The sequence below is a fragment of the Oncorhynchus gorbuscha genome, linkage group LG25 (genome assembly GCF_021184085.1).
Source record: "Oncorhynchus gorbuscha isolate QuinsamMale2020 ecotype Even-year linkage group LG25, OgorEven_v1.0, whole genome shotgun sequence".
In the NCBI taxonomy this organism is placed as follows: Eukaryota; Metazoa; Chordata; class Actinopteri; order Salmoniformes; family Salmonidae; genus Oncorhynchus; species Oncorhynchus gorbuscha.
Genome location: NC_060197.1, coordinates 47260075 through 47275202, shown reverse-complemented (window position 1 = coordinate 47275202; position 15128 = coordinate 47260075). Strand labels below are relative to the sequence as shown.

At 47.8% G+C, this 15128-nt stretch overlaps 1 protein-coding gene across 2 annotated transcripts in view; it reads right to left on the bottom strand.

Annotated features, from left to right (window-relative positions):
* LOC124014287 (F-box/WD repeat-containing protein 7-like) overlaps nucleotides 1-14755 on the bottom strand; it is a 100813-nt gene extending 86058 nt beyond the window's left edge. The window contains exons 1-2 of one of the 2 annotated variants that reach the window (XM_046329109.1): nucleotides 14517-14755; nucleotides 12749-13411 (exon numbers count right to left, since the gene is read on the bottom strand). In XM_046329109.1, coding sequence (XP_046185065.1) covers nucleotides 12749-13351 — 603 coding nt within the window. In that variant the 5' untranslated portion in view covers nucleotides 13352-13411; nucleotides 14517-14755. Of the gene's footprint in view, nucleotides 1-6926; nucleotides 7268-12748; nucleotides 13412-14516 lie in introns of those variants that run through there. The other variant, XM_046329110.1, reaches the window with a different exon arrangement.
* Nucleotides 14756-15128: the final 373 nt, after the last annotated feature.

The window sequence follows — 15128 nt, the reverse complement described above, 5'->3', positions numbered from 1 at the left end:
GTGTGTGTGTGTGTGTGTGTGTGTGTGTAGCCTAATCAACGTACATTCTACACGAGCTATAGATGGCCTATAGATGGTTTTACATGGATTATAAATAGTTTTAAATGGTTTATAGATGTTTTAAAATGTTCAAACATTAATGGTCATCAGAGTTTGTTATGAAGGGACTTCAAAGACGGAAACGTCATGACAACAAAATATCATCACCTCACTATAATAAACATTCCACCTCACTATAATAAACATTTCACCTCACTATAATAAACATTTCACCTCACTATAATAAACATTCCACCTCACTATAATAAACATTCCACCTCACTATAATAAACATTTCACCTCACTATAATAAACATTCCACCTCACTATAATAAACATTCCACCTCACTATAATAAACATTCCACCTCACTATAATAAACATTCCACCTCACTATAATAAAACATTTCACCTCACTATAATAAACATTCCACCTCACTATAATAAACATTCCACCTCACTATAATAAACATTCCACCTCACTATAATAAAACATTTCACCTCACTATAATAAACATTCCACCTCACTATAATAAAACATTCCACCTCACTATAATAAAACATTTCACCTCACTATAATAAACATTTCACCTCACTATAATAAACATTCCACCTCACTATAATAAAACATTCCACCTCACTATAATAAAACATTCCACCTCACTATAATAAAACATTCCACCTCACTATAATAAAACATTTCACCTCACTATAATAAAACATTTCACCTCACTATAATAAACATTCCACCTCACTATAATAAACATTCCACCTCACTATAATAAAACATTCCACCTCACTATAATAAAACATTTCACCTCACTATAATAAAACATTTCACCTCACTATAATAAAACATTTCACCTCACTATAATAAACATTCCACCTCACTATAATAAACATTCCACCTCACTATAATAAACATTTCACCTCACTATAATACACACATTGGGAACAGTCAACTCTACAGACTGTTCCAGGTTGGGAACAGACAACTCTACAGACTGTTCCAGGTTGGGAACAGACAACTCTACAGACTGTTCCAGGTTGGGAACAGACAACTCTACAGACTGTTCCAGGTTGGGAACAGACAACTCTACAGACTGTTCCAGGTTGGGAACAGACAACTCTACAGACTGTTCCAGGTTGGGAACAGACAACTCTACAGACTGTTCCAGGTTGGGAACAGACAACTCTACAGACTGTTCCAGGTTGGGAACAGACAACTCTACAGACTGTTCCAGGTTGGGAACAGACAACTCTACAGACTGTTCCAGGTTGGGAACAGACAACTCTACAGACTGTTCCAGGTTGGGAACAGACAACTCTACAGACTGTTCCAGGTTGGGAACAGACAACTCTACAGACTGTTCCAGGTTGGGAACAGACAACTCTACAGACTGTTCCAGGTTGGGAACAGACAACTCTACAGACTGTTCCAGGTTGGGAACAGACAACTCTACAGACTGTTCCAGGTTGGGAACAGACAACTCTACAGACTGTTCCAGGTTGGGAACAGACAACTCTACAGACTGTTCCAGGTTGGGAACAGACAACTCTACAGACTGTTCCAGGTTGGGAACAGACAACTCTACAGACTGTTCCAGGTTGGGAACAGACAACTCTACAGACTGTTCCAGGTTGGGAACAGACAACTCTACAGACTGTTCCAGGTTGGGAACAGACAACTCTACAGACTGTTCCAGGTTGGGAACAGACAACTCTACAGACTGTTCCAGGTTGGGAACAGACAACTCTACAGACTGTTCCAGGTTGGGAACAGACAACTCTACAGACTGTTCCAGGTTGGGAACAGACAACTCTACAGACTGTTCCAGGTTGGGAACAGACAACTCTACAGACTGTTCCAGGTTGGGAACAGACAACTCTACAGACTGTTCCAGGTTGGGAACAGACAACTCTACAGACAACTCTACAGACTGTTCCAGGTTGGGAACAGACAACTCTACAGACAACTCTACAGACTGTTCCAGGTTGGGAACAGACAACTCTACAGACTGTTCCAGGTTGGGAACAGACAACTCTACAGACTGTTCCAGGTTGGGAACAGACAACTCTACAGACTGTTCCAGGTTGGGAATAGTGATAGATAGCAGACATCAAAGTTATAAGGATTAAACTTTAAGCAAATCAGAAATGTGTGTTTTGAATTGAGGGGGTGGGTAACAGAACACTTGCCTGGCTACCCAGACTCCTTGCTCTGGCCAATGGCTATGCCACGCCCACAGACATTTTGCATTTCCATGGTAACGGAATTAGGCTTAGACACAGTTTGTTCACTTGAGTTTGAAAAAATTAAATAAAATCAACTTTTGAACTACAGTAAGTGAAGTGGATTTACACCTAGTAACGGAATTACGGTAACAGAATTACAGTAACGGAATTACAGTAACGGAATTACAGTAACAGAATTACAGTAACGGAATTACAGTAACGGAATTACGGTGACGGAATTACGGTGACGGAATTACGGTGACGGAATTACATCATGGGTCCCTGATCTGTACACTAAACAGAAACGCCTAATTATGGATATGAATGTTATTTTCATGTTTCACAAGTTTGGGCATCACAACACAGCAGAGTAGAGTGTAGTCGAGTATTACTGTACTGTATAATAATATACTACTGTACTGTATAATAATATACTACTGTACTGTATAATAATATACTACTGTACTGTATAATAATATACTACTGTACTGTATAATAATATACTACTGTACTGTATAATAATATACTACTGTACTGTATAATAATATACTACTGTACTGTACTGTATAATAATATACTACTGTACTGTATTATAATGTACTACTGTACTGTATAATAATATACTACTGTACTGTATAATAATATACTACTGTACTGTATAATAATATACTACTGTACTGTATAATAATATACTACTGTACTGTATAATAATATACTACTGTACTGTACTGTATAATAATATACTACTGTACTGTATAATAATATACTACTGTACTGTATAATAATATACTACTGTACTGTATTATAATATACTACTGTACTGTATAATAATGTACTACTGTACTGTACTGTATAATAATATACTACTGTACTGTATAATAATATACTACTGTACTGTATAATAATATACTACTGTACTGTATAATAATATACTACTGTACTGTATAATAATATACTACTGTACTGTATTATAATATACTACTGTACTGTACTGTATTATAATATACTACTGTACTGTATTATAATGTACTACTGTATTATAATGTACTACTGTATTGTACTGCACTACCGTACTCCACTACACTGTGCTGCACTACTGTACTGTATTATAATGTACTACTGTATTATAATGTACTACTGTATTGTACTGTACTACCGTACTCCACTACACTGTACTGCACTACTGTACTGTATTATAACATACTACTGTATTGTACTACTGTATTGTACTACTGTATTGTACTACTGTGTCAGTAAGAGCTGGGAGAGAGAGAGAGAGAGAGAGAGAGAGAGAGAGAGAGAGAGAGAGAGAGAGAGAGAGAGAGAGAGAGAGAGAGGGGGCTCATGGGTAGTAGTCAGTAAGAACTGAGAGAGAGAGAGAGAGGGGGCTCATGGGTAGGTGTCAGTAAGAGCTGAGAGAGAGAGGGGGCTCATGGGTAGTAGTCAGTAAGAGCTGGGAGAGAGAGAGAGAGAGAGAGAGAGAGGGGGCTCATGGGTAGTAGTCAGTAAGAGCTGGGAGAGAGAGGGGCTCATGGGTAGGTGTCAGTAAGAGCTGAGAGAGAGAGGGGCTCATGGGTAGTAGTCAGTAAGAGCTGGGAGAGAGAGAGGGGCTCATGGGTAGTATTCAGTAAGAGCTGGGAGAGAGAGAGGGGGCTCATGGGTAGTATTCAGTAAGAGCTGGGAGAGAGAGGGGCTCATGGGTAGTAGTCAGTAAGAGCTGGGAGAGGGAGAGAGAGGGGCTCATGGGTAGTAGTCAATAAGAGCTGGGAGAGGGAGAGAGCTCATGGGTAGGTGTCAGTAAGAGCTGGGAGAGGGAGAGAGAGGGGGCTCATGGGTAGTAGTCAGTAAGAGCTGGGAGAGGGAGAGAGCTCATGGGTAGGTGTCAGTAAGAGCTGGGAGAGGGAGAGAGAGGGGGCTCATGGGTAGTAGTCAGTAAGAGCTGGGAGAGGGAGAGAGAGGGGGCTCATGGGTAGGAGTCAGTAAGAGCTGGGAGAGAGGGGCTCATGGGTAGGTGTCAGTAAGAGCTGGGAGAGGGAGAGAGAGGGGGCTCATGGGTAGTAGTCAGTAAGAGCTGGGAGAGAGAGAGAGGGGGGGGCTCATGGGTAGGAGTCAGTAAGAGCTGAGAGAGAGAGAGAGAGAGAGAGAGAAAGAGAAAGAGAAAGAGAAAGAGAGAGAGAGGTGTATATTAGTTGGCTGGGGTCATGAGGTCAGCAGTATTGTGTATATTAGTTGGCTGGGGTCATGAGGTCAACAGTATTGTGTTGTGTATATTAGTTGGCTGGGGTCATGAGGTCAGCAGTATTGTGTATATTAGTTGGCTGGGGTCATGAGGTCAGCAGTATTGTGTATTTTAGTTGGCTGGGGTCATTAGGTCAGCAGTATTGTGTATATTAGTTGGCTGAGGTCATGAGGTCAGCAGTATTGTGTTGTGTATATTAGTTGGCTGGGGTCATGAGGTCAGCAGTATTGTGTATATTAGTTGGCTGGGGTCATGAGGTCAGCAGTATTGTGTATTTTAGTTGGCTGGGGTCATGAGGTCAGCAGTATTGTGTATATTAGTTGGCTGGGGTCATGAGGTCAGCAGTATTGTGTATATTAGTTGGCTGGGGTCATGAGGTCAGCAGTATTGTGTATATTAGTTGGCTGGGGTCATGAGGTCAGCAGTATTGTGTTGTGTATATTAGTTGGCTGGGGTCATTAGGTCAGCAGTATTGTGTATATTAGTTGGCTGGGGTCATTAGGTCAGCAGTATTGTGTATATTAGTTGGCTGGGGTCATGAGGTCAGCAGTATTGTGTATATTAGTTAGCTGGGGTCATGAGGTCAGCAGTATTGTGTATATTAGTTGGCTGGGGTCATTAGGTCAGCAGTATTGTGTATATTAGTTGGCTGGGGTCATGAGGTCAGCAGTATTGTGTTGTGTATATTAGTTGGCTGGGGTCATGAGGTCAGCAGTATTGTGTATATTAGTTGGCTGGGGTCATGAGGTCAGCAGTATTGTGTATATTAGTTGGCTGGGGTCATGAGGTCAGCAGTATTGTGTATATTAGTTGGCTGGGGTCATGAGGTCAGCAGTATTGTGTATATTAGTTGGCTGGGGTCATGAGGTCAGCAGTATTGTGTTGTGTATATTAGTTGGCTGGGGTCATGAGGTCAGCAGTATTGTGTATATTAGTTGGCTGGGGTCATGAGGTCAGCAGTATTGTGTATATTAGTTGGCTGGGGTCATGAGGTCAGCAGTATTGTGTATATTAGTTAGCTGGGGTCATGAGGTCAGCAGTATTGTGTATATTAGTTGGCTGGGGTCATTAGGTCAGCAGTATTGTGTATATTAGTTGGCTGGGGTCATGAGGTCAGCAGTATTGTGTATATTAGCTGGCTGGGGTCATTAGGTCAGCATTATTGTGTTGTGTATATTAGTTGGCTGGGGTCATGAGGTCAGCAGTATTGTGTATATTAGTTAGCTGGGGTCATGAGGTCAGCAGTATTGTGTATATTAGCTGGCTGGGGTCATTAGGTCAGCATTATTGTGTTGTGTATATTAGTTGGCTGGGGTCATGAGGTCAGCAGTATTGTGTATATTAGTTAGCTGGGGTCATGAGGTCAGCAGTATTGTGTATATTAGTTGGCTGGGGTCATGAGGTCAGCAGTATTGTGTATATTAGCTGGCTGGGGTCATTAGGTCAGCAGTATTGTGTATATTAGTTAGCTGGGGTCATTAGGTCAGCAGTATTGTGTTGTGTATATTAGTTGGCTGGGGTCATGAGGTCAGCAGTATTGTGTATATTAGTTAGCTGGGGTCATTAGGTTAACGCCCAAGCCAGGTGACACCATACCACTGCTGCCCGGGGCCAGGGTGCGCATCATGCACCACACACATACTGTTGCACCAGGCTGAGGGGGACTCCCATTCCTGCGACACACACGTGTGTGTGTGTTGTGTGTGTGTGTGTGTGTGTGTGTGTGTGTGTGTGTGTGTGTGTGTGTGTGTGTGTGTGTGTGTGTGTGTGTGTGTGTGTGTGTGTGTGTGTGTGTGTGTGTGTGTGTGTGTGTGTGTGTGTAAACACTTTCAGATTGATTTAGCCTAATCAACCGGAACAAAACATTGGTTCGGTCAGGTCATATACACACTAGCCGTGTGTTCCTTATCGGTTGTTTTCCCCAAGCGGCCGCAGATTCATTCATTGATCCGGTTCGCCAACACCGTTCTATAATATAGTCTATAGCGCCGCAGAATACATACACGCACCGCAGCCCCGGGCACAACCGACGAATAGATGGCCAAGCAACAACCGTATACATTTAGCTTCTCTTAGCTTATATTGTGTAGGCTACATCTCAGAGCGTGTTTCTAAACGGTAGACTACGTGGAGAGACGGAGTGAAGAACGGGCGCGTCACGTTTCCTACGGTCTTCCCCTCTCTCACTCCCTATTCCGCAGTAGTCTATTCCTATACCCTAGAGAGAACAGAAGCACGAGCCCCACCACCAACAAACCCCAATATACCAGATCAATAACACTAGTATACAGTAGTATCAGTGTCTTTAACCCAGAGAAAAACACTGATTTCAAAATCACACTTATAAAACGCCAGGAATAAAAGGAGAATCCGGTGCGTAAAAATAAATAAACAAATATGACCCCGACACTCACTTTATAGAAGATGTGCTTCAGCGTGCCGTAGAAACCCATCGTGGTTGTATTCTTCCGTTTTAACGCCCTTCCGCTCTTCCCGGTAGCACAAATAGTGCGGTAGTTAAATAGATGGGTAGTATAGTACTATTCTTGTCCGAAGGCACAATTCTCCCTCCTCTCTCTTTCCACTTCAGTTAGGTCCAACAGTATCTATCGTTGCCTGCTGCTGCGGACATGTTGGGGCAAGCCTCTCTCCCCAATGCGAACGGGAAGCTAGGAGAGAGTTGGCCAAGCTAGCTCGGTATTCATAGAGGCGCAGAGAAAGACCGAGTTTAGTTCGTTCAGGTCTCACACCGACTGCCAAGCCTACCGGACAACCAGTTTAGTCAGCCAGAGAGGAATGCCGAGAGGGAGGGAGGCGGAGAGAGAGAGAGAAAAGGGCAACCGGTGAAGAACAAACACCATTGTAAATTCAACCCACATTTACATGTATTTATTTTCCCTTTTGTACATCATGACAACACTGTACTGTACATAGAATAGGATAAAACGCCCAGCAGTGGACCGGTTCCCGTCTAGAACGCCCAGTAGTGGACCGGTTCCCGTCTAGAACGCCCAGTAGTGGACCGGTTCCCCATTTAGAACGCCCAGTAGTGGACCGGTTCCCCATTTAGAACGCCCAGTAGTGGACCGGTTCCCCTCTAGAACGCCCAGTAGTGGACCGGTTCCCCTCTAGAACGCCCAGTAGTGGACCGGTTCCCCATTTAGAACGCCCAATAGTGGACCGGTTCCGGTTTAGAACGCCCAGTAGTGGACCGGTTCCGGTTTAGAACGCCCAGTAGTGGACCGGTTCCCATCTAGAACGCCCAGTAGTGGACCGGTTCCCCTCTAGAACGCCCAGTAGTGGACCGGTTCCGGTTTAGAACGCCCAGTAGTGGACCGGTTCCGGTTTAGAACGCCCAGTAGTGGACCGGTTCCCCTCTAGAACGCCCAGTAGTGGACCGGTTCCCCTCTAGAACGCCCAGTAGTGGACCGGTTCCCCTCTAGAACGCCCAGTAGTGGACCGGTTCCGGTTTAGAACGCCCAGTAGTGGACCGGTTCCGGTTTAGAACGCCCAGTAGTGGACCGGTTCCGGTTTAGAACGCCCAGTAGTGGACCGGTTCCGGTTTAGAACGCCCAGTAGTGGACCGGTTCCGGTCTAGAACGCCCAGTAGTGGACCGGTTCCCGTCTAGAACGCCCAGTAGTGGACCGGTTCCCCATTTAGAACGCCCAGTAGTGGACCGGTTCCCCATTTAGAACGCCCAGTAGTGGACCGGTTCCCCATTTAGAACGCCCAGTAGTGGACCGGTTCCCCTCTAGAACGCCCAGTAGTGGACCAGTTCCCCATTTAGAACGCCCAATAGTGGACCGGTTCCGGTTTAGAACGCCCAGTAGTGGACCGGTTCCGGTTTAGAACGCCCAGTAGTGGACCGGTTCCCCTCTAGAACGCCCAGTAGTGGACCGGTTCCCCTCTAGAACGCCCAGTAGCGGACCGGTTCCGGTTTAGAACGCCCAGTAGCGGACCGGTTCCGGTTTAGAACGCCCAGTAGCGGACCGGTTCCGGTTTAGAACGCCCAGTAGTGGACCGGTTCCCCTCTAGAACGCCCAGTAGTGGACCGGTTCCCCTCTAGAACGCCCAGTAGTGGACCGGTTCCGGTTTAGAACGCCCAGTAGTGGACCGGTTCCGGTTTAGAACGCCCAGTAGTGGACCGGTTCCGGTTTAGAACGCCCAGTAGTGGACCGGTTCCGGTTTAGAACGCCCAGTAGTGGACCGGTTCCGGTTTAGAACGCCCAGTAGTGGACCGGTTCCGGTTTAGAACGCCCAGTAGTGGACCGGTTCCGGTTTAGAACGCCCAGTAGTGGACCGGTTCCGGTTTAGAACGCCCAGTGTTTCAGCTTTTCTATAAAAGCCTTGATGTTCATCAGTCCACGGTTATAAACAGCACAGGACACCACGGAAGAAGACACTGCTTTCCAAAAAACCATTGCTGCACGTCTGAAGTTTGTAAAAGAGCATCTGGATGTTCCACAGCACTACTGGCAAAATATTCTGTGGACAGATTAAACTAAAGATGAGTTGTTTGGGAGGAACACAACACTATGTGTGGAGTAAAGAAAGCACAGCACACCAACATCAACACCTCATCCCAACTGTAAAGTATGGTGGAGGGAGCATCATGGTTTGGGACTGCTTTGCTGCCTCAGGGCCTGGACAGCTTGTTATCGTCGACAGAAAAATGAATTCCCAAGTTTATCAAGACATTTTGCTGGATAATGTTATGCTATCTGTCCACCAATCAAAGCTCATCAGAAGTTGGGTGATGCAACAGGATGACCCAAAACACAAAGTAAATCAACAACAGAATGGCTTCAACACATACACCTTCTGGAGTGGCCCAGTCAGAGTCCTGACCTTCTGGAGTGGCCCAGTCAGAGTCCTGACCTTCTGGAGTGGCCCAGTCAGAGTCCTGACCTCCTGGAGTGGCCCAGTCAGAGTCCTGACCTTCTGGAGTGGCCCAGTCAGAGTCCTGACCTTCTGGAGTGGCCCAGTCAGAGTCCTGACCTTCTGGAGTGGCCCAGTCAGAGTCCTGACCTCCTGGAGTGGCCCAGTCAGAGTCCTGACCTTCTGGAGTGGCCCAGTCAGAGTCCTGACCTTCTGGAGTGGCCCAGTCAGAGTCCTGACCTTCTGGAGTGGCCCAGTCAGAGTCCTGACCTTCTGGAGTGGCCCAGTCAGAGTCCTGACCTTCTGGAGTGGCCCAGTCAGAGTCCTGACCTTCTGGAGTGGCCCAGTCAGAGTCCTGACCTTCTGGAGTGGCCCAGTCAGAGTCCTGACCTTCTGGAGTGGCCCAGTCAGAGTCCTGACCTCCTGGAGTGGCCCAGTCAGAGTCCTGACCTTCTGGAGTGGCCCAGTCAGAGTCCTGACCTTCTGGAGTGGCCCAGTCAGAGTCCTGACCTCCTGGAGTGGCCCAGTCAGAGTCCTGACCTCCTGGAGTGGCCCAGTCAGAGTCCCGACCTTCTGGAGTGGCCCAGTCAGAGTCCTGACCTTCTGGAGTGGCCCAGTCAGAGTCCTGACCTTCTGGAGTGGCCCAGTCAGAGTCCTGACCTTCTGGAGTGGCCCAGTCAGAGTCCTGACCTTCTGGAGTGGCCCAGTCAGAGTCCTGACCTTCTGGAGTGGCCCAGTCAGAGTCCTGACCTTCTGGAGTGGCCCAGTCAGAGTCCTGACCTTCTGGAGTGGCCCAGTCAGAGTCCTGACCTTCTGGAGTGGCCCAGTCAGAGTCCTGACCTTCTGGAGTGGCCCAGTCAGAGTCCTGACCTTCTGGAGTGGCCCAGTCAGAGTCCTGACCTTCTGGAGTGGCCCAGTCAGAGTCCTGACCTTCTGGAGTGGCCCAGTCAGAGTCCTGACCTTCTGGAGTGGCCCAGTCAGAGTCCTGACCTTCTGGAGTGGCCCAGTCAGAGTCCTGACCTTCTGGAGTGGCCCAGTCAGAGTCCTGACCTTCTGGAGTGGCCCAGTCAGAGTCCTGACCTTCTGGAGTGGCCCAGTCAGAGTCCTGACCTTCTGGAGTGGCCCAGTCAGAGTCCTGACCTTCTGGAGTGGCCCAGTCAGTCCTGACCTTCTGGAGTGGCCCAGTCAGAGTCCTGACCTTCTGGAGTGGCCCAGTCAGAGTCCTGACCTTCTGGAGTGGCCCAGTCAGAGTCCTGACCTTCTGGAGTGGCCCAGTCAGAGTCCTGACCTTCTGGAGTGGCCCAGTCAGAGTCCTGACCTCCTGGAGTGGCCCAGTCAGAGTCCTGACCTTCTGGAGTGGCCCAGTCAGAGTCCTGACCTTCTGGAGTGGCCCAGTCAGAGTCCTGACCTTCTGGAGTGGCCCAGTCAGAGTCCTGACCTTCTGGAGTGGCCCAGTCAGAGTCCTGACCTCCTGGAGTGGCCCAGTCAGAGTCCTGACCTTCTGGAGTGGCCCAGTCAGAGTCCTGACCTCCTGGAGTGGCCCAGTCAGAGTCCTGACCTTCTGGAGTGGTCCAGTCAGAGTCCTGACCTCCTGGAGTGGCCCAGTCAGAGTCCTGACCTTCTGGAGTGGCCCAGTCAGAGTCCTGACCTCCTGGAGTGGCCCAGTCAGAGTCCTGACCTCCTGGAGTGGCCCAGTCAGAGTCCTGACCTCCTGGAGTGGCCCAGTCAGAGTCCTGACCTTCTGGAGTGGCCCAGTCAGAGTCCTGACCTCCTGGAGTGGCCCAGTCAGAGTCCTGACCTCCTGGAGTGGCCCAGTCAGAGTTCTGACCTTCTGGAGTGGCCCAGTCAGAGTCCTGACCTCCTGGAGTGGCCCAGTCAGAGTCCTGACCTTCTGGAGTGGCCCAGTCAGAGTCCTGACCTTCTGGAGTGGCCCAGTCAGAGTCCTGACCTTCTGGAGTGGCCCAGTCAGAGTCCTGACCTTCTGGAGTGGCCCAGTCAGAGTCCTGACCTTCTGGAGTCCCAGTCAGAGTCCTGACCTTCTGGAGTGGCCCAGTCAGAGTCCTGACCTTCTGGAGTGGCCCAGTCAGAGTCCTGACCTTCTGGAGTGGCCCAGTCAGAGTCCTGACCTCCTGGAGTGGCCCAGTCAGAGTCCTGACCTTCTGGAGGGCCCAGTCAGAGTCCTGACCTTCTGGAGTGGCCCAGTCAGAGTCCTGACCTCCTGGAGTGGCCCAGTCAGAGTCCTGACCTTCTGGAGTGGCCCAGTCAGAGTCCTGACCTTCTGGAGTGGCCCAGTCAGAGTCCTGACCTCCTGGAGTGGCCCAGTCAGAGTCCTGACCTTCTGGAGTGGCCCAGTCAGAGTCCTGACCTTCTGGAGTGGCCCAGTCAGAGTCCTGACCTTCTGGAGTGGCCCAGTCAGAGTCCTGACCTCCTGGAGTGGCCCAGTCAGAGTCCTGACCTTCTGGAGTGGCCCAGTCAGAGTCCTGACCTTCTGGAGTGGCCCAGTCAGAGTCCTGACCTCCTGGAGTGGCCCAGTCAGAGTCCTGACCTTCTGGAGTGGCCCAGTCAGAGTCCTGACCTTCTGGAGTGGCCCAGTCAGAGTCCTGACCTCCTGGAGTGGCCCAGTCAGAGTCCTGACCTTCTGGAGTGGCCCAGTCAGAGTCCTGACCTTCTGGAGTGGCCCAGTCAGAGTCCTGACCTTCTGGAGTGGCCCAGTCAGAGTCCTGACCTCCTGGAGTGGCCCAGTCAGAGTCCTGACCTTCTGGAGTGGCCCAGTCAGAGTCCTGACCTTCTGGAGTGGCCCAGTCAGAGTCCTGACCTTCTGGAGTGGCCCAGTCAGAGTCCTGACCTCCTGGAGTGGCCCAGTCAGAGTCCTGACCTTCTGGAGTGGCCCAGTCAGAGTCCTGACCTTCTGGAGTGGCCCAGTCAGAGTCCTGACCTCAACCCGATTGAGATGCTGTGGCATGACCTCAAGAGAGCAGTTGACACCAGACATCCCAATAATATTGCTGATCGGAAACAGTTTTGTAAAGAGGATGGGTCCAAAATTCCTCCTGACCGTAGTGCGGGTCTGATCCGCAACTACAGAAAACGTTTATTTGAAGTTATTGCGGCCAAAGGAGGGTCAACCCAGTTTTTAAATCCAAGGGTTCACATACTTTTCCCACCCTGCACTGCGAATGTTTGTTTACACGGTGTGTTCCATAAAGACATGAAGATCATATTTTATGACCAATTTATTCAGAAATCCAGGTATTTCCAAAGGGTTTACGTACTCTTCCTTGCCTCTGCACGTCACAATGGGATACCGGACTATCCCGACTCTGGACTCTGAATTAGAGGGGAGAGGTGGGTTCTTACCTTGATGTTGAGGAGTGTCCAAGGTGTTTCAGGGTTCAGTCTGTCCGACATCAACTCAGTGTTCTCATCCGAGACAAACACCTGGTTCCTTTCCTCTTCCTCCTCCTCTTCTAACAGGGCAGAACGGTCACTCTCGTCTTCACCCATCTCTTCTGCTTCCTCGCCTTCATCTCCTTGCTCGTTCTCATCATCCTCCTTTCTACATTCCTCTTCCTCTCCATTCCGCTCCCCCTCTTCTTCAGTCTGTGTACTGTGGGAGGTTTTTGATTGGCCATCTCTTTCCCTAGCCGCGCTCTCATCGGCTGTTACCTCGACGTGACCGCCAACAGTTCCGAACGGTTCCGAGGGGCAGGACTCCTCCGCTATGGTAACTATGGAAATGCTGACCACCTCCCCCTCCTCTCTGCCAATAAACTCCTCACCACCTCCCTTTCTCCTTTCTTCCCCAGAGGAAGATGAAGAGATGAAGGAAGAGAGGGAGGAGATTGAAGAGATGGAGGAGGAAGAAGGGGTGCTGCCTAGCAGCGATACCCCCATAGAGTCTCCCCTCCCTGGCAGGGGTGTACCCGTGTTACCCCCTCTGGTCAACGGGTCCTGTTTCATCACTAAACTAGACTTCTCTTCTACGGTCTTCAGATGAGAGAACAGGAGGGACCGGGCATCCTGGAGAAAGGAGAGAGGATAGACAGGGGTTAGAAGAATAGAACTAGGAGGAGTACTCCAGCAACACAAAAGACGACAGAAGAGGTGAGATTGGACTCCTAGATAAACAAGGAGAGGACAGAGGAGAGAGAAAGGGGGATAGAAATTAGAGGAGTACTCTGTCAAAAGGGCTGGGAGTTTTTCCCCTGACTTGCTAAGACAAACACTACTCCCACTGTCTTCACACTAGATGGCAGGAGAGATGGGATGTCACTTAGAAATTGGAGGAATACTTTACCCTGTCAGTATGAATGAAATGAGTGGGTCCTGCCATGATGACTATATTAGATTTAATCTACTTGTCCTATAGATTTTTGCCATTTTAAAAGTATTACTTGGAATAAACTGGCAGCTAAAACGCTCCTTGTCCCGGAATGGCAGATCTACTTGTTGTCACTAGCTATCCAACTAGCTACGTACCTAATGTTGCTGTGTTGTAAGTTGTCATTGTACAGTTTACATTCATGGTATCACGTTTCCATAACTAAATAGTTAGATTACAAACACACACACACACACACACACACACACACACACACACACACACACACACACACACACACACACACACACACACACACACATATATATATATATTTAAAGACTACACCCGATAGCAGTTTTTTTCGGGCGGAGATCTCTCGAGAAGTCACAAACTGTCTGCCTTTGCTACAGATTATCAGCAGAGAATAATATATAGATATTATATAGACACGAGTTTATATTGGTTTACAGTTTAGTACTACGCGGCGTTTGTCAATCTATCGATCACAACTGTAAGTAATTTGGCAAAAATTGTACAAGATTTGACATTGCCAACAAAGTGTTCAGAATAAATACATCTACACAATGTTAAAACCAGCTCCTTCAACAACTGATATCGATCATCTCGAAAACTAAAGCAGTTAACTTGATATGTCTCAACACTTGTCATAGTTAGTTAGCTAACTTCTGAATTCGTTGATACTTGTATCCTTAAACGCTTCAACTACAAGAAGTATCCTACTAAATGTATTCAATAGCCACCACGTATTAAACTAACACACAATTAAAAAAGCAAACTCACTTTCGACGAAAAAAACAGAGAGCCGCTGTTGCTAGTAACTAACGTTACTAGTGCCGTGGCGTGTTGTCCTGTCTTCGCACTCGAAATAAAGGGGATTTTGGACACTTTCCCCCACTAGAATACGCTTATCGCATCCTAACAACCTTTCATCAGACGGCGAGATACACGCAGACTGCTGACATCAACACGAAACGTTAAAATCAGGTCAGAGGAAGAGGCACTGCTCAGTCTCCCCTGTAAGAGAGACAAAACTGTTTGACGCGCTGTGATGACGTCAGGTCGATTTCACGCTCCATGGCGCCTTGTTATGACTCGTTTGTTTACAGGGACAATTTTTCTGAAGCTTGGCAAATTAGAATCTAAATAAATAAATAAAAAATATGATGTATGGCAAAGAAAACAAATGTTTGGTCATCTAGGACTTGACAAATAATATGTCGGATTTCATAGATTTCCCCAGTATCTCTACTTGCACATTCATCTTCTGCACATCTACCATTCCAGTGTTTAATTGCTATATTGTAATAACTTCTCCACCATGGCCTATGTATTGCCTTACCTCTCTTATCTCACCTCATTTGCACTCACTGTGTATAGACGTTTTGTTTTCTT